The sequence below is a fragment of the Danio rerio genome, chromosome 2 (genome assembly GCF_052040795.2).
Source record: "Danio rerio strain M-AB ecotype USA chromosome 2, GRCz13ab, whole genome shotgun sequence".
Classification (NCBI taxonomy): domain Eukaryota; kingdom Metazoa; phylum Chordata; class Actinopteri; order Cypriniformes; family Danionidae; genus Danio; species Danio rerio.
The window spans coordinates 56,933,285-56,952,223 of record NC_141022.1 but is presented as its reverse complement, the minus strand read 5'-3'; the positions used below and the strand labels follow the sequence as shown (position 1 = coordinate 56,952,223).

General features: G+C 37.7%; 1 protein-coding gene and 1 long non-coding RNA gene across 3 annotated transcripts in view; one reads left to right on the top strand and one right to left on the bottom strand.

Annotated features, from left to right (window-relative positions):
- Positions 1-18,939, top strand: part of LOC147846549 (uncharacterized) — a 1,651,758-nt gene that overhangs the window by 1,248,298 nt on the left and 384,521 nt on the right. The gene's annotated exons all lie outside the window — the stretch shown is intronic.
- LOC141378996 (CUGBP Elav-like family member 5) overlaps positions 1-18,939 on the bottom strand; it is a 232,951-nt gene that overhangs the window by 161,572 nt on the left and 52,440 nt on the right. For both annotated transcript variants that reach the window (XR_015478995.1, XM_087241484.1), the window contains exon 2: positions 7,038-7,086. Coding sequence is in view for 1 of the 2 variants with exons in the window: in XM_087241484.1 (XP_087097610.1) it covers positions 7,038-7,086 (49 nt within the window). In the remaining variant the exon portion in view is untranslated. The remainder of the gene's footprint in view (positions 1-7,037; positions 7,087-18,939) is intronic.

The following is an 18,939-nucleotide window of genomic DNA, read 5'->3' as shown; positions in this document are numbered from 1 at the left end:
CCAAAAAGACAGTCCTCACAAGGTTAAAATAAACTGGCATTGCTATACTTGAGGACATTTGTACATCGATGCTTAAAACATAAGGAATATACACACGCACACACACACACACTAGAGATCATGTAGCGAGACAGATACACATCCGTCTAGATGTCAGCCCAGAAATGTCACATCACATAGAAAACAGAGCATACTTATTCCAGCATAGTTTGGTCTCCTCTCTGTTTCAGCTCATGCATTTTTACATTCACACACACACACACATATCCGTTTGCCTGTGACCTCCTGACAAACACACACAGAGACACAGAAAGAGAGCTGGAGAAAGGCTCTACTGTTTTATTGATCGTGTGTTGGTTGAAGACCGCCTCACTCCAGCTTGTATATTTGAGAAACTAGCAGGCCAAGCACGGGACCCGTGAGCCCCTCGTCACAGCGGCAGATCCAGTGACTATTTCATTTACAGTCTTATGCTAATGCGCTTGGCAGGAGCAGGACGAGGTCTGTGCACACATCTGCACTCAATAACCCAATCACTTTAACCCAAATTAATACCCACAACAGACAGAGAGAGCAGCGCCGAAGAGGAGCGGACAGAAACCCCCCGACAATGCAAAAACAAAACAGTGTTATCTTGTGCTGCAAAAAAAAAAATAGCCATATAAAAACAAGTATTTACCCGAGAAGCAAAACTGGAAAATATTGTATAAAGACTTGCAGTCAGACAGTGCGTGTTTTTAATTTGAACAACAAAGGAGAGGCACCTAAAATGAGACTGTTCTCTGGAGCATTCCACTAAAATAAAAGCTAATAATTTAACGTGAAATAACTATAAATATTGCTGTTTCAATATAGAAAATAATAATAATAATAATAATTATTATTATTATTCTTATTCTTATTCTTATTCTTATTATTGTTATTGTTATTGTTATTATTATTGTTGTTATCATTATTATTACTATTATTATTATTATTAATAATAATATTATTATTATAATTATTATTATTATTATTTTATTTAATATAAACATTTAATATTTAATTTAGGCATTTTTTATATATATATATATATATATATATATATATATATATATATATATATATATATATATATATATATAAATAATGTTAAACAAAATAATAATACATTTAAAACAAAAATCATAATTTTTACATTTGTATATATGTATGTTCAATATTATATTCTAAAATAAAATAGTGCTAACTTTAAAAAAATATATTTTTTATAAAGCTTATTTATTTATTTATTTATTTATTTATTTATTTCAGAAGCAAAATTAAATGTAATAATAATATTTGTTTTCATAAAACAATATGAAATAAATCTAACAATTTCATAATAGTCAGTTTCATAAAGTTACTTAAACAAAAAAAAAAATAATAATTGTAATAATAATTAATAATAATAATAATAATAATAATAATAATAATAATAATAATAATAATAATAATAATAATTATTATTATTATTATTATTATTATCCTTATTATTATTATTATTATTATTATTATTATTATTATTAATTCATTAATTTTCTTTTCGGCTTAGTGCCCTGTATTAATTTGGGGTCGCCACAGCGGAATGAACCACAAAGTTTCCTATTTGTTTTACGCAGCAGATGCTCTTCCAGCCACAACCCAAGACTGGGAAACACCCATACACAATTATTCACACACATACGCTACAGCCAATTTAGCTTATTTAATTCATCTATAGCACATGTCTATGGACTTGTGGGGGGAAACCGGAGCACCCAGAGGAAACCCACGCGAACACAGGTAGAACATTGAAACTCCACACAGAAATGCCAACTGGCCCACTGGGGACTCGAATCAGCGACCTTCTTGCTGTAAGGCAATCTTTCAACCCACACCACCACCGTGATGCCACAGGCGACGTGGTGGTGCAGTAGGTATTGCTGTCGCCTCACAGCAAGAAGGTTGCTGGTTCGAGCCTTGGCTGTGTCAGTTGGTGTTTCTATGTGGAGTTTGCATGTTCTCCCTGCGTTTGTGTGGGTTTCCTCCGGGTGCTCCGGTTTCCCCCACAGTCCAAAGACATGCGGTACAGGGGAATTGGGTAGGCTAAATTAAAGTGTGTTTGGATGTTTCTCAGTGATGGGTTGCAGCTGGAAGTGCATCCGGTGGTAAAACATGTGCTGGATAAATTAGCGAATCATTCTGCTATGGCGACCCCAGAATAATAAAGTAACTAAGCAGAAAAGAAAATGAATGAATAATAATAATATTATAATTTTATATAATTATATATACTTTTAGCACATTGATTAAAATGAATTTAGTGTTATGACATTGTTTGATTTATTTCATTTTGTTTAACGAAAACAAATATTATTGCATAGAATTTTGGTTCTGAAGTAAAATGAAAAAATATATAATCAAAAAACTTTTACAATAAAACTTTTACTTTTACAATTTTGTATTTATTTATCTATTTTTTTTTTTTTTGCTGAGCCAATGATACTTCAAGAAAACATAAGGAAAGGCTTCAGATGGATACTTAACTCTTTATGTTGTTTACTAGTTAGCCTTAATGCAGACTTTAAAAATAAAACTGCGACCATAAACTTTAATATGCTCAATATACAACTGCAGCCTACTATAATTGGCCTGCAATCATAAAATCATTTATTGCAAAGTGCTGTTGCAACTTGATGCAGTTTCAGTGCAAACCTGAAAAAAAAACACCAATAACCAAAGATGTTCACAAGACACTTCTGTATGATGTGAGAAAACACTGCACATGAATATATGCTAAAAGTGCACCTGTCATGGATTTGTGAAAATCACATTTCATGCAGCGTGTAACACAGCACTAAGTGAATGAAAATAACATGCAAATTTTAAAGCTGAAAGGCCACTGTGCTTAAAGTTACAGTCTCTCAAAAGAAAAAGTCCACCCTAAGTCATTAAAATGAGTCGTTTTTTTTAAATGAATCCCAAGCTATATCAACCAATCACAACAGCATGTCATCTGACCAATCACTGCAGATTTGCATAATACACAGAAGGGTTTTTTTCACTTGGCAACTCATTTGATAATCTTTAGGCAAATAAGATAAAAACAAATGCACATTATAAGACAATGAAAGTGTTTTACATTTACATTTAGTCATTTAGCAGACGTTTTTGTCCAAAGTGACTTACATTTGAGGAGGCATTCAGTGATCCAACAAAAAGAGCCAATATACCAACTCAGGCGAGATATATCCAGCTGCAGGCCCACAGAACCACACACGTTTTAGGCACAACCAATCTAGGACACACGATTTAGTCAAACCATATATGGTAACTAACTCTTTAGCATTATCGCCACCTATTGAATTTCACAATATGGTTTCCCATTTCAGTCATTATTATTATTATTATTATTATTATATCGTTACGATCATTTTAACATCTATGCAGTTTCTGAAATTATGTAAATAAAAATAATTGGTTAAAGACACTTATGACTTTATTCAACTTTGTTCACATACACAAAGAAAACATAATAGACCGTCTAATTGTTGGATTGAGTGTAATAAACTAATTCAAGATCTTAATATTATCATACTTGGTTAAAATCACTTTGTTGTAAAATATAAAAAGCAAACAATAATGTGTCACTTTAAAATAAATTAGCCTACTATAGTTAATTATTTAAACAATATACATAGTTATAAACTGATTATCTTAACTGATTATCTGATTATAATTATAAGTTTATATATAAACTATCTTTTACTAAACTGTCACAGCTGTTAGTTAGTTATATATAGTATATATATAATATATATATATATTATTAATAGTTAATTTGTTCCTATTGCTAAATTTTGGTTTAAAAACAATTTATTGCTTACTATAAATTACTACAGTATTAAATGTGGGAAATCATTAATTAAAAGATTATTAGAAAGTTAAGCAAATAAACACTATCAAGACAGCAGACGAGTATCTGCAATATTATTGTCAGATAATAATGACTGATCAGCTATAATGATTAATTAAAAACTGTTAAGTCTATTATATTGAATGGCGATCGAAACAATGCTCCCCATTCGGCCGTCTCAATTGCGATATTTGTGAAATAAAGTAAACGCTATTGTTTATTGTCTACAATATTTATTAACCATATATATCAAAATATATCGATGACGATGTTCAAAAAGACGTTAATAACATTAACATCTGTCGTAACCATATATGGTTTGCCTAGATTGTGTGTCCTAGATTGTGTGCGCCTAAAACGTGTGTGGTTCTGCTGGCCTGCAGCTGGATATTATTGACTCAGGCTCATTCTGAATACGTACCCCTATATACATTTCTTAAGAGTACCAATTACATCCCAGGATGTACTTTTTTTTGCAGTTTTTGATTTCATGAATCCAGAAGAGGCCACTGTGTAGGCTTTATTGAGAGTTCAAATTTCTCTCGCCAGTGCCATCCGCACCTGCTTTTCTCACATAAATCTACCAGAGGCTGCTGTTGACTGACTGACTGACTGACTGACTGACCGATCCCCTCGCCCTCCCACTTTCCTAAACCCAACCAAAAGGGTTTTCAAAAGCAACAATTGACCTGCCCACCCACTTCCCTTAACCTAAGCGGTCAGTGTTTTCAAAAGCAATCCAGAAAAAAAAACAGCTCTAGCGGCAGCCAAATTTTTACCATGTTTTCAGATTTTACCACATTCAACTCTCTATATTTACCTTTTTTGCTTTGTTTTTGGCTTTTGTTTAACCTTTCTAGAAACATTCTAACCCAGACTCGAACCCAGCCTCATGGTCAACTTCGCTCTGCTTCTCAAATCCTCCGATGTATGTGTTGAGCCACTTGACAAACTGGTAACAGCGGAAAAGCCATCCATACAGAGATAATCAGTTAGCTGGTAACCACAAAAAGGAATGGCATCATATCACCCCGTAGCATTAGTCTACATTCCTCTGGCTACATAATTTGAGCTCTTCTGAAATGCATATAGGGGTATGAGAGAGAGAGAGAGAGAGAGAGTTTCTACATTTCTGGAGAGAGTGTCAAATACATCTCAGGAGCTAAGTTTTTTGCAGATTTTGTTTTTGCAAATGCAGCAGAGGCCACTGTGTACGCTTTTTCAGAACTCAAATTTTTTCACAAGTGACATTAAAGCCTGGTGTTCTCATGTAAATCTACCAGAGGCCGCTGTTGACTGACTGACTGACTGACTGATTAATTGAATGATTGACTGACCAACTGACTGATACCTCCACCCACCTCCTTCCCTAAACACAACCAATAGGGTTTTAAAAAGCACTGATTGACACACCTACCCCTTTTCCGAGACTCAACTGCAGTGTTTTGAAAAGCAATCCAGACAAAGAAAAGTTCTCGCGGCCACCTGTTTTTACCATGTTTTAAGATTTTACCACATTTCTACCATGTTATTTACTCTTTTTTTTTTTTTGGTTTCTGTTTTTGTTTTACCTCCTTTATAGAATCGTTCTTCCCCAGACTTAAACCCCATCATCACAGTCAACTCCGCTCTGTTTAACAAATCCTCCGATGTATGCGTTGAGCCACTAGACAAACTAGTAACTGCGGAAAAGCTGTCTATACAAAGGTAATCGCTTAGCTGTAAAGCACAAAAAGCAACAGCATCATACCGCCCCATAGCATTCATTTTACAGATGAAATGCAGCCATACATTCCTCTGGTTACATAATTCATGCTCTTCTGAAATATATATACGGGTACTTTTTTCCTATATACATTTCAGACTAAGAAAATCAGAAAATCAGAATAAGCCTGGGCTGTAACATGGTACATGGTACATGGTAATCTTATTCTGATTTTGTACCCCTATATACAGCACACTTCTGGAGAGAGCAAAATACGTCCCAGGAGGTAATTTTTTTTTGCAGTTTTTGTTTTCGAAAATCGACCAGAGGCCGCTGTGTACGCTTTTTCAGATCTCAAATTTCTCTCGCAAGTGCCATTCGCGCCTGGTGTTCTCACATAAATACACCAGAGGCCGCTATTGACTGACTGACTGACTGGCCAACCGACTGATCCCCCCACCCACCACCTTCCCTGATCCCAACTAATAGGGTTTTAAAAAGCACTGATTGACCCACCCACCCCCTTCCTTAAACCCAACCAGAGAGCTTTAAAAAGCAATCTAGAAAAAGCAAAGCCCTCGTCTGATTTTTACCACATTTTCAGATTTTTCCACATTCTCACCCTGTTATTTACCTGTCTATTTTATGTTTTGGCTTTTGTTTTTATCTTACCCGCTTTCTGAAACCGTTCTTCGGCGCACTTGAACCCTGTCAACTCTGCTCTGCGTCTCAAATCCGCCAACCTACATGTCGAGCTACCAGACAAATTAATAAAAACTGAAAAGTCATCCATACGAAGGTAAGCGAGTAAGCGAGAAAAGGAACGCCGTCATACCACCTCGTAGCATTCATTTTAAAGACAAAAAGCAGCCATACATGTTGTGGCTACAGAATTCCCAATCTCCAGAAATGTATTTAGGGCTACGTCTTCAGAATGAGCCCATGTTGGGCTTTTTTGACTTTAAATTCAAATTCAACCCACAAAGCATTTCCTAAATCCTCTACATCAGGGGTGTCAAACTCAATTCCTGGAGGGCCGAAGCCCTGCACAGATTAGTTCCAACCCTGCTCCAACACACTTACCTGTAGGTTTCAAACAAGCCTGAAGGACTCAATTAGTTTGATCAGGTGTGTTTAATGAGGGTTGGAACTAAACTGTGCAGAGCTGCGGCCCTTTTGGAACTGAGTTTGACACCTGTGCTCTACATCACCATATCAACAAAAATCCCTAGAAAAATCCCAATCAGTTCAATAAAACCAATTGATAAGCATCACAAAACTCTCAAACAGAGTGAAAAAACCTCCAGCCAAGGTCAATATCAGCAGCACACAGCGACAGCAGCAGAAAGCGCACAGGACTGTGAAAGTAAATGAGCGCGGAGCAATAAAGCAAGGCAGAAACGAAGCGTGTTTTACCTCCTCGACTCTCGCTGTCAGCAGGCTTCACCTGAATCGGCCGTGTCATCTGTGGAGAGATGGAGGAGAGAGAGGTTAATGTGGAAGTGTTAGACAGAGACAGACAGAGGAGAGCAGGTTAGGAGTGTTTACAGCTGTCAAAGACACTCGCTTATTCCCAATTACACGACTTTTACTATGTCCTGATAGCAATGTAGACAAAGAAGTATAGTTTTGAGTGAGAAACAGAACAGTAGATTAGCTTTGGGACAAGCTACCTCATCTGTAATGGACTGTTCTGTTGATTAGTTACAACGTCAATCTTGTCACAAGCTCCACATTTCTTTTATAATTATTAACTTCCTATCTTCTTAATGCAAATGTTGTCACTGTTTTGGAGCACACACTCGCTTATACAGTAGGTAGTACCGAGGCTAACATGTTGATACAAAGTTTTGATTTTAAGGGACTTTAAGGAACTGTGGGGAAATCACAATTGAGATTTTGACTGTTTCTCTTGGACATAAGCAATACTGAGACCTTTGCTTAAGTCTGAAAAGCATTGAGATGTTTCCCCTGAGACTCCAGTAATTTTACATTTCTCTTCTTTTGAGTTGCAGATAAGATCTGATGTTGATGAAAAGTCAAATTTTGGGATTCGTTCGTTCATTCGTTCACTCATTCATTCATTTATTCAATCATTCATTCAATTTTTCACTACTTCAGTCATTGATGTGTTCACTCATTCATTGAATCATTCACTTGCTCATTCATTAATTTATTATTTCATTGACTTATTAATTATTTTTTGTTTCCTGATTTATTTATTCATTCACTCATTCATTTGTTCACTAACCCCCTCACTCACTCATTCATTTGTTCACTCATTCACTAATCCATTTGTTTATTTATTTGTTTATTCATTGAATCATTTACTTGTGCCTTCATTCATTCAATATTAATTTATTTCTTCATTAATTAATTAATTAATTAATTAATTAATTCATTCATTCATTCATTCATTCATTCGTTGGTTCACTCATTTGTTCACTCATTCATCCGCTGATTTGTTCACTGATGCATTTGTTAACTTGTTCATTTATTAATTTGTTCTCTGATTTATTCCTTCATTAATTAATTTGTTTACTCATTCATTCAACAATTAATTAACTTATTCACAAATGGATTTATTCATTTGTTTATTTACTCACCCATTTTTTCACTCACTTACTCACTCACTCACTCACTCACTCATTCATTCATTTATTCATTTGTTCACTTATTGATTGATTGATTCATACATTAATTCTCTTATTCACTCATTCATTTGTTCACTCATACATTCATTCATTCCCTCACTCATTTGTTCACTGATTAATTTATTCATTCAATCATTTACTTGATAATTAATTCATTTACTTATTCATCCAATTGTTCATGGATTCATTCATTAATTTGTTCACTCATTCACTCGTTTATACATTTATCTGTTTTCTAATTCATGCATTCATTTGTTCACTCATTCATTCACTGATGAATTCATTCATTCATTCACTCATTCATTTGTTCACCAACTCACTCATTTATTTTTGTTCACTCATTCATTCACTGATTTATTTAGTAATTCATTTATTTACTGATGAATTCATTTTTTATTCACTCATTAATTTGTTCACGCAGACATTTATTCATTTCTTCACCCATTTGTTACTCATTCATTCATTTATTCATTCTTTTGTTCACAAATTTATTCATTCACTCTCATTCATTCATTCATTCATTCATTCATTCATTCATTCGTTAATTTATTCATTTCTCTTATTCATTCATTTGCTTACTGATTAATTCATTTGTTCACTCATTTAGTCGTTCATTTGTTCACTTGCTCATTCATTTATTTAATTCATTCATTCACTGATAAATTCATTCATTCATTTATTTACCCATTTTTTACTCATTCATTCATTCATTCATTCATTCATTCATTCATTCATTCATTCATGTTTTACTCAAATGCAATCTTTTATTCATTCTTTAATGGTGTCTATTATATTAAAACGATATAGAATCTATTATATAACAAACTAATAATTATTTGTCCGTTTGTCCACAGAAATGCTGAAGTTGCTGCCTGAGTGAAATCGTAACTATGAGTTGAAAAGACAGAGCTGCGAGGTCAGATGAGGTCTGCGTGCTCCAGTTTAACCCTGCTTTATTCTATCACTCCATCTCTGCGTTCCTTCATTTCCGTCTAAACTCCTCTCCCTTCATTGCATTTTCTCTTCATTACGGTTTGCGCTTAAAGATGGATGTTTCAGAATTCGTTAGACGCCTTTTTTCCTGGAGCACAGAGGCACAAACTCATTGTGTCTTTCATGAATACGAAGCGTGTGCTGTGATGCACAGAAAAGCCCAAACGCACATTTGCATTTGTTTAGTGTCTGATGTGAGGAGGAAGACGAGCGTGAGAGAAAAAGAGAGAGACAGAGAGACTATCTTACACATCTAATAAGTCAACGCGGAGATGTTTTGTGCGGAGCAGCTTTAAAACCTGTAATCTGATAAGGGTGAGAATGAAAGCTGATCAGATCACGACAGCGTTCTGCATCCTGCCATCGACAACCGGATATCACAGCACCTCCTCAAACAAAAAAACTAAAACTGAGCCCACAAGCCGTTGTTTATTACACAAGACAGACCCAATAGAAGAAAGACAGACATATGAGCACTAAACTTTAGTGCAGAACTCATGAATGATTTCTAATACTTCTGCTTCAGGAGAGACGTGCTGTCAGTTTACTAAAGTGATCATTTCACGAGTTCACACTCACAGATATTTGACTGAATAGAAAATGCGTATTTGTCGTGCTGTCCGAAAGAGGGCTCTGAGCTCGGGAAGACACCCTAACTCGTGTGATTCCCCTTATCAGGATGAAGAGATAGGGTCCGAGCGCATTGTCTAGCCCGGCTCCAGAACGCTCCCCCCTCAGATTTAAATAGGTATCTGGTTTAATAGTGTGGAGTTGGGGTGGTGGAGGAACGCTGAAGTCGAGAGAAACGGAGGTTGGACGTGTTTGACTGTTTATAGGGGTTTGCTCTTGAGCTGATTGGATCATAGAATGATTGTGTGTGGGTCTGTGATGAATTAGCCTCGTAAAAAACTGATCGTGCTCCTCACGAAATTTGTTTATAAAACATCACTTGGGGGTGGGTTTGTGCGGAGTTATCATTTAGTCATTTTTAGTAATCTTTGGATTTGGGATTTGCTTCATTCGTAGATTATGTAGGCTTTTTAAAAATTATATTATATAAGAACTATTAAGAACTTTAATTTTCCAAATGAAAAAAAAAATTGGTTTGTAGGTGGTACACTAACTTATCAATAGCCTAATTGGTAAGTTTATGATAAAGCCATCAGCATCAGCATCAGCATCAGCGCTGGTTTATGTCAACTGTGACCAGTGTAAGAGGCTAGATTATCATATGCACTTGACTAGAAATGTACAGTTTTTGGCGAGGCAGTGGCGCAGTAGGTAGTGCTGTCGCCTCACAGCAAGAAGGTCGCTGGTTCGAACCTCCGCTCAGTTGGTGTTTCTGTGTCGAGTTTGCATGTTCTCCCTGCCTTCACGTGGGTTTCCTCCGGGTGCTCCGGTTTCACCCACAGTCCAAAGACATGCGGTACAGGTGAATTGGGTAGGCTAAATTGTCCGTAGTGTGTGTGTGTAAATTTGTGTGTGGATGTTTCCCAGAGATGGGTTGCGGCAGGAAGGGCATCCGCTGCGTAAAAACTTGCTGGATAAGTTGGCGGTTCATTCCGCTGTAGTGACCCCGGATTCATAAAGGGCCTAAGCCGACAAGAAAATGAATGAATGAATGAATGAATGTACAGTTTTTTACCATCATACTGATAACTTTTTAGTCGCTCGGCAGAACTACAGTTCAAACCGCTGAGGTTAAAACCCATTCTTACACCAGAAATATCCTTCTTTATTTTTGCTTCTTTGCAGTGCCGGTGCGTACATAGAGGCAACCTAGGCAGCCACCTAGGGCAGCAGAATAGTGAGAGCAGTAGTGTCATTCACAACCGCCGCCCCCTAGTCTTCACTTCGCGGTCCTGGGGCCTCATGTACGAAGACTTGCATTGAATTCATACTAAAACTTTGTGTACACACAAAGCTGTACATCCGACTTAATGTGAAACTAAGCACACATGTGCGAGCCTAAAAACCCTTCCCACCCTCTGGAATTAATAACAAAAAAAGAAATAAAGTGGGAGAGTTTAGAAGACGCGGTTAACGCAGTGGGGTCTGAACATCGAACTGTGAGTGTACTGTCCAACAATTGGTGTTCTTAACCAAAATTAGACAGCCAGCATCATGAACTCGGTTCGAATCCAGCGTCTGATCTACTCATTCTTCTCATTCCTATACATATCAGATTTTGCCTACTCTTCATCACGAGGAAGACAAGTAGGAATCATTAAAAAGTGTGTGTATTATGTTAAGCGCATTTGTGCATCACAATTTTATTTGCACATTTCAAGAGTTCGCACTTAGCTGATGATTGATTATAAGCAAGTTTGGCATGCTGTCCCAGGAGATATCCCTGAGCTCAAAGGTTTTTGAGCCTTGGACTCCCTCCCGTTTGGAGGGCGAGAGGGGAGCCTTGAGCTCAGGCAGATCTCCACAACTCCCCCTTGAAAAGGAACTATGAAAAGATATTCTGCATGGTGAAAGATTAACTGTATTGCACAATTTAGATTTATCGATTATTGTGCATGTTTTTGGAATGTGAGAGGAAACCGGAGGACCCGGGGAAAACCCACGCAAGCACCGGAAGAACATGCAAACTACTCACAGAAACGACCACCGGCCTGCTAAAGGACTAGAACCGGTGACGTTCTTGCTGAGAGGCGACAGTGCTAGTCACTGGGCCACCGTGCTGCCCTATGGAGAGAAAGGTGAAGAGGTAGGGGTGGAAGGGGGGATTCTTCAGATCGAAGATGTGACAGTTCTGTGACAGTAAAAAAACAAGACGTGGAACCCAAATGCAAGTAAAAAGTCTTTATTGCTTACTTAAGCAAAACAGGGAAAATGGTGAGTGGTTGGAAGTGAGGAAACTGTAGTAGTAATTAAAGAGATGGTCCGTCTCGGCAGCGCCGGATAAATGTTCATAAACTCATCAACAGAGCAGATCAAACATTCGTCGTAGAAGAAACAGCAATGTCTCCGATGAACTCATCAACAGAGCAGATCAAACACTCAGCGTAGCAGGAAGAGGACTCATCAGAGACAGCAACAAGGAATCAACCAAACCACTCACCACCAGCGATCTCAACGGGAGGAGTCTGACAAAAACACAAAACACCGTGAACAAACAACGAACTGACAGGTTCTAAAGCGAACTCTCAGAGTGAGACAGGAACGCTGATCATTTATAGGCACATAAAATGCGCTACACCTGTAGCGCGCTGATTATCAGCCGAGCGCGCTACGCAACAGTTCCGGTAACAAAAGATCATGTGACCGCTCAGCTGATGACATGAAAACAAACACCCACTGACAGCCACGCGACACCCACACAAACACAGAGAGAAAAAGCACACATACTTAGAAACACGCATCATGATACTGAACTGTCACACAACGCAGACACTTCAAATAAGGAGCAGATGGATCCACAACCGTGACAGAAGATAACTGTAATGAAAAACCCTGGCTCTTTATAGTGGGTTAGGAATGGCCTGATTGGTGGATCATGCATGCTAATGCAGAACCAGCCGTGTTCAATCATAATCACGTGCTCCTCTCGAAATTAGTTTATGAATAAACTTCACTTAATGAATGGAAATGTTTTTGATTCACGTATGCAAATTCATCCTTAGATGGTGCCTTTATAGCAATGTGCATGCAGTCGATCGCTCCGATTACATTGGGAAAACTGGCAATCGATGCAAATTGTGCTTTAATGTTTGGCTTGTCAACTGTATGGTATGGAAACCTTATATACGGCTAGACATGCGGATGATCCCGTCCCATACAGCTGCCATTGCACGGCTCAAAGATACTTTGTAGTGTGCAATTTAACACAACTGCCTTTAGGAGTCGCCATTGGAAATAAAACAAACACACACAAGAAAAGCACGTACGCCAGGCATGAAGTTGGCGTGGACTAACGCACATTCTCACGTTCATTTCATTGTTGGTAAATCCAAACGTGAGCGTGAAATCTTGCTTATGCAAAGTTTTTGTGCGCACGCAGCGTTGATACACAAAGCCCCTGGTCACTTCCGGTTTCACTTTCGGGTTGAGGGCGGTGTGATCATCGTCTGCATAGAGCGCCAGTTCAGCTTGCTCCGGCCCTGCTTCTTTGGCAAAATATGTCTACAGACACGTGTGTTTGCACGCGTTACTGTCTCGCAAGTTAACAAATATTTGTTGCACATTTAGGGGCCGATCACAAAGAGCACGCCTTTCCGCTCCAAAAACGCAAGGTGCGCCTCAACGCCTTTTATAGTGACAAGAAAAAAAGAAGTGCAATGCTCTTTTGTATGTAAGTAGGAAACAATTGAATCAGCTGACCTGTATTTGCGTCAAATGTGTAAACATTTGCTGCTGTTCGCGCTTTTGCCTTTGAATGTCTCTAGGACAAAAGCAGCAGCATGAATGCTAAAGCTTTCAATAAAAGTGGAACCATCAACAAAAGCCAGACTCCTATGTTTACAAATACAAGCACAGCCTTTTAGAGCTCATTACTGTTTAATGATGTCAGAATTTAGCGGTCGTTCCTGGAAAAATTACGTAACGTCCTTGCCTGTGTGAACAGCGCTTTTTTGAATTTAGGATGCGGTAGTTTTCAGAATGTTTACTGGTATTACTGTGTAAAAGGGGCTATTGTAAGCAGTATTTTCTATAAGGTTACACACACCGACACTGAAATTTGGCTTCTGTTTGTGTTGCTAAGCAACGTATAGAAAACAATGTAAAGATGGGGTTATCAATCCGCTTGTTAAGTGTGACGTCACGCGAAGCGGCTTCCGGGTCCAAGCGCTCTATTCAACTGAAAGGGGAGACTCATGAAATGTTAAAAATAAACGTTTACAAAGCGATTTGACACTTTCGAAAATCACGATCACAATATATATGTCCATGCCTAACATCCCAAGGCCAGAAAGTGATTCTTTTTTTTATAAACTGTTAAATTTTTGCTATTTGTTATGCAGCAAGCCCAGAGATTGTTGCGTACACTATGATTTTATATAAAATTAACTTTAATGTGTGATAGGAATAAAACGCGATCATAAATGAATGATTTCTCCACTCAAATGAATAGCGGCTTGCACCCGGAAACAGTGTTACATACGTCACAAACACGTCACCACTTAACAAGCGGATAGACCTTATTCTTAAAATGCAAAATTACCCATTATGCTTTGCTTGTATGCGCAAGGAGAATGCTGAGAACTTCCAGTCAGCAGCTGATGTCTATAAACAGTCACATTTGGACAGCTTTGATAATCTATTTTACCTGCTTTTATCATCTTCGAACGAATACTGTTGTCGATCAGCGCCACCTCCTGGACAGATCATTTAAAAAATGTGATCTAATGGGATGGAAAACAACTGCTGTGAGGCATTTCCCCTCGTTGTCAGTCGATATTTTCTGCTGTTTAAATGAAGCCTCGTCATCGCTAAAGTCAACAGTTTCTCTTTCTTTCATATATAAGCAGCCCAAACACATGTAATTGACCAAAATGTTTGACACACACACGTAGCCTGTACTGTGCCACTGACACACTAAAATGACTAAAAAAAAAATGACAGAAAAACACAAACCATGGTAAATACAACACACTGAATGAAACCTAAACGGCTCGCGATTAGAATCAACAGCAAATCAGGCGCAGAGTATCAGTAACAGACTTTTATTGGTCATTTAAATAAATTGCATGACTTACACACCTGTTAAGATTCATGCCAGTAACCTGGTTTGCTCTATAATACAGTGAACTATTACGTGTGTGTGTGTGTGTGTGTGTGTGTGTGTGTGTGTGTGTGTGCGTGCGTGCGTGCGTGCGTGCGTGTGTTTTGAAGAGCTGCTAAGAACAGCTGACAGGTCGGGAAAACACGCACACACACACACACACACACACACACACACACACACACACACACACACACACACACACACTGTATTTCTGACAGCAGACACGTGAACTAGGAGAACGTTTTTCTTTTTGTGTGTGTGTGTGTGTGTGTGTGTGTGTTTTGAAGAGCCGCTAAGAACAGCTGACAGGTCGGGAAAACACGCACACACACACACACACACACACACACTCTGTATTTCTGACGGCAGACAAGTGAACTAGGAGAACGTTTTTCTTTTTGTGTGTGTGTGTGTGTGTGTGTGTGTGTGTGTGTGTGTGTGTTTTGAAGAGCCGCTAAGAACAGCTGACAGGTCGGGAAAACACACACACACACACACACACACACACACACACTCTGTATTTCTGACGGCAGACACGTGAACTAGGAGAACGTTTTTCTTTCACGTGTGAACCACATCTCTGACAGATTAACGGCTTTAACACACACTTTTCAAAGTTGTGTGTTACAAAAACACACTGTAATCCACTCAAAACGCTATTGAAACCCATTTTCGGATCGCAAATTACCAGTTGTAAATGCTGTAAACGGAAGTTCTAAACATTCTACCAGAAGACGCTGGTCGCTATGGCGCCCTCCAAGCAGCAGCCAAGAAAAAGGTCTGTATGCGACCTATTTTAGAAAACCACTCAGCACTGCACTGTAAGAAACTCAAAATCAAATTTGATTATCTCCAAACAGTCTATTAGGACCCTACCAACCTCTCTATAACAACTCCCTATGTAATCACTCCAAACAAACAAGCAACAACACGGCATCATGCTGTGCCTGTGAATGATCTAATCCAGACATAAACTGCATCACAATGTGCTTACAATACACAAGACAGCCCAACAACTGCATAGAGGGTACCATCTAGTACTGTGGTAAACACTATGGGCTCTATTTTGACGGTGCATGCGCAGAGCGCAAAATGCAGCGCGCAAACGCTTTAAGGGCGTGTCAGAACGCATTTTTGCTAATTTAAGGATGGAAAAATCAGCTTTGCGCAGTGACACATGGTCTAAAGGGGTTGAGTTTATTTTCTTAATGAGTTATAGGTGTGTTTTGAGAATAAACCAATCAGAATCTCATCTTCCATTAGCTTTAAGAGCCAGCTGCGTCGCGCCATAAGCGCATTGCTATTAACATGATGTAAAGTAAGTTCACTTTCGTTTTTGCTCTCGTGGATAGGGAAACCTTTAAGCACAGACATCAATTAGTCTATAAATAATTCATTTCGTTTGTTAAGCGCAAAGATTTGTTTCAAAACTATTTCTAAATTCAGTTCTAATTTCTAGCAAACAAATAAATGATTAATAATAACAAAGTGTGCTCAAAATACTGAGTTATTTCCAAATACACCTGCTGTGCGCCATATGGTCTAAAACCAGACAGGTGGACAAATCTAAGCTTGTTTTTAATAAAACAAATATAAATATGGATATAATAAATAATACTGCTAATAATAATAACATTACACAAAAGCAAATTGAATGAACTGAAAAAGCCTCCCGAGATGAAGAAAGTAAGGCAGTGGTTTTTAAATTCATGTAGGCTAGAAATTAATATGTTTTGTAATATTTTAATCATTTATATTTATATCCTATATATATATCCTTATTATATATATATATCTTTAATATATTATATCTTTTTCATATGTAAAGATATTTGCATATTGCTCTACATCTTGTTTGTAGTGTGTAAGCCAGGCGCACTTTGCGCCAGACAATAGACCGACTTTGTTCTGGTCTAAAGAACAGACTATTTACAGTTTCTCAAAATAGCAACGCGCCAAAACACGCCTGCTTTTTTAGACCAGAAAGCCTATAGGCGCATATACGAGCGCAAATGCATTTGCTTTTTAAACAGCGGGGCGCAATGCCTCAAAATGACCCTTGCGCCAAGCTTAAAGTAGCAAAAGAATATTGCGCGGCGCCTTGCGCAACATTGCGCCGGGTGTATGATAGGGCCCTTAGTTTTCTAAAGCAAAAATCGAAGGTGGCGGCCATAGCAACCACCTAAAACCCATTGGTAAAGCACACATGCTAAAATTGAATGTTTTAAATTAGTTTTTACATATCCTCAACACATCACAATTACAAAAGAATAAATAAACAATTTAAAATAATTTAAATGAACAATTTAACCTAATTTGTGTGTGAAATATTAAAGGTAACTGTACAAATGTTGTGTTGAATTAGATTATAATAAAGGAGTTAATTAAAAATATATATAAAAAAATTAAATGACCATTTAACCTTATTTGTGTGTTAAACGGGACCTATTGTGTCCCTTTTTACAAGGAGTAAAAGGAGTCACTGATGTGCCTAGAGTGTGTATGTGAAGTTTCACCTCAAAATACCACACAGATATTGTTTTAGAACTCTTTGAAACTGCCTTTCTTCAGCTTTGATAAAAAATGTGCCGTTTTGGTGACTGTCGCTTTAAATTCATATGAGATTGTGCTCCCTGCCCTCTTTTCAAAAGAGGGAGGGGCTATAAACGGCTTTGTGTTAAATTTTAAAACTAATAGCAGAGATCTGCTTCTCACTCAGGGCTGTTTATGGTAATGAGAAACAGAGATGGCCACTAGTGGGCGGGGCTTTCCCATCTGATGACACGTACAAAAGAGAGAATGTCAATCAAAGTGTTTCCACAGATAATTTTTATAAAGTGTGATTATTTAAAAAAAAAAAGCTGAATTAATGCATTTTTAGCATTAGAGACTGTCTGTCTCACACACTGCTGACACTCAATGATTTTGTGCATAAGAAAAAAATAGTATACAACATTTTAAAAAAATGCAACAGCGATGCTTTAAATAAAACGGCAAACAGCAGGATTGAGCAGAGAGAAATGAAGATGTGCCGAGCAGGTGAGTTGTGTGTTTGCCGGTGGCGACAGCGCGGTGATGAAAGACTTGAGTGTATGGAGATGTCAGAGCGCCGGCACACAGGAGGCTGAAGCAGAGGGTGAGATGGGCCACAGCCGCGACAGGGAGTCAAACATCAGCACTAATAGGGACCTATCGCTCACACTGGAGACGAGCCGTACTGGAGAAACACACCTTAATAATAACAGCGCACAACATTTCAATGCACGCCCAAGCAAAACACTTACAATCTCAGGATCGCTATTGTTTCTCTTCAGGGGTAAAACGCATTTTTTGTTACGCTCGTCAGTGCTGAGAAAATGGAGGTGATTTTGTCTTTAAATTTCCAGCAGTGCTTGTTGCAGTGTTAGTAACACACTTAATACACAAATACACCTCATTGAATTTGTACACATAGACATCACCACCTAAATTTATTAGCCATATGGGAATTTTATTTTATTGTTCAAATATTTCCCAAATTTATGTTTAACAGAGCAGGAATTTTTCACAGTATTTCTCATAATATTTTTTATCAAACAGCAACTTTCCTCTTACATTTTGCTTCTTTGGCAAATATGTCTGTAGGCACGTGTGGTTATGCCGTTTAAAAGGAAGAAAAGCAGGATAAAAGAGCCGTAGACGAGAACAAGGCGACGGCATGCCGACAGAAACACAGGCGCCATCTGCACAGAATTGTTTAACTGATACCATTAATCGGTTACAAACGCACCCTTTCGGTTAACGGTTAATCGATTATTCGAGCATCCCTAATGTAGATTTACATCAGACAAATACTATTTTTTTATTTATTCTTATTTTTATTTATTTATTCATTATTCTGTCTTTTATTTTCAGGAGTAAAATTATTAAAAATATTACTTATGTTGAAATGCCAATA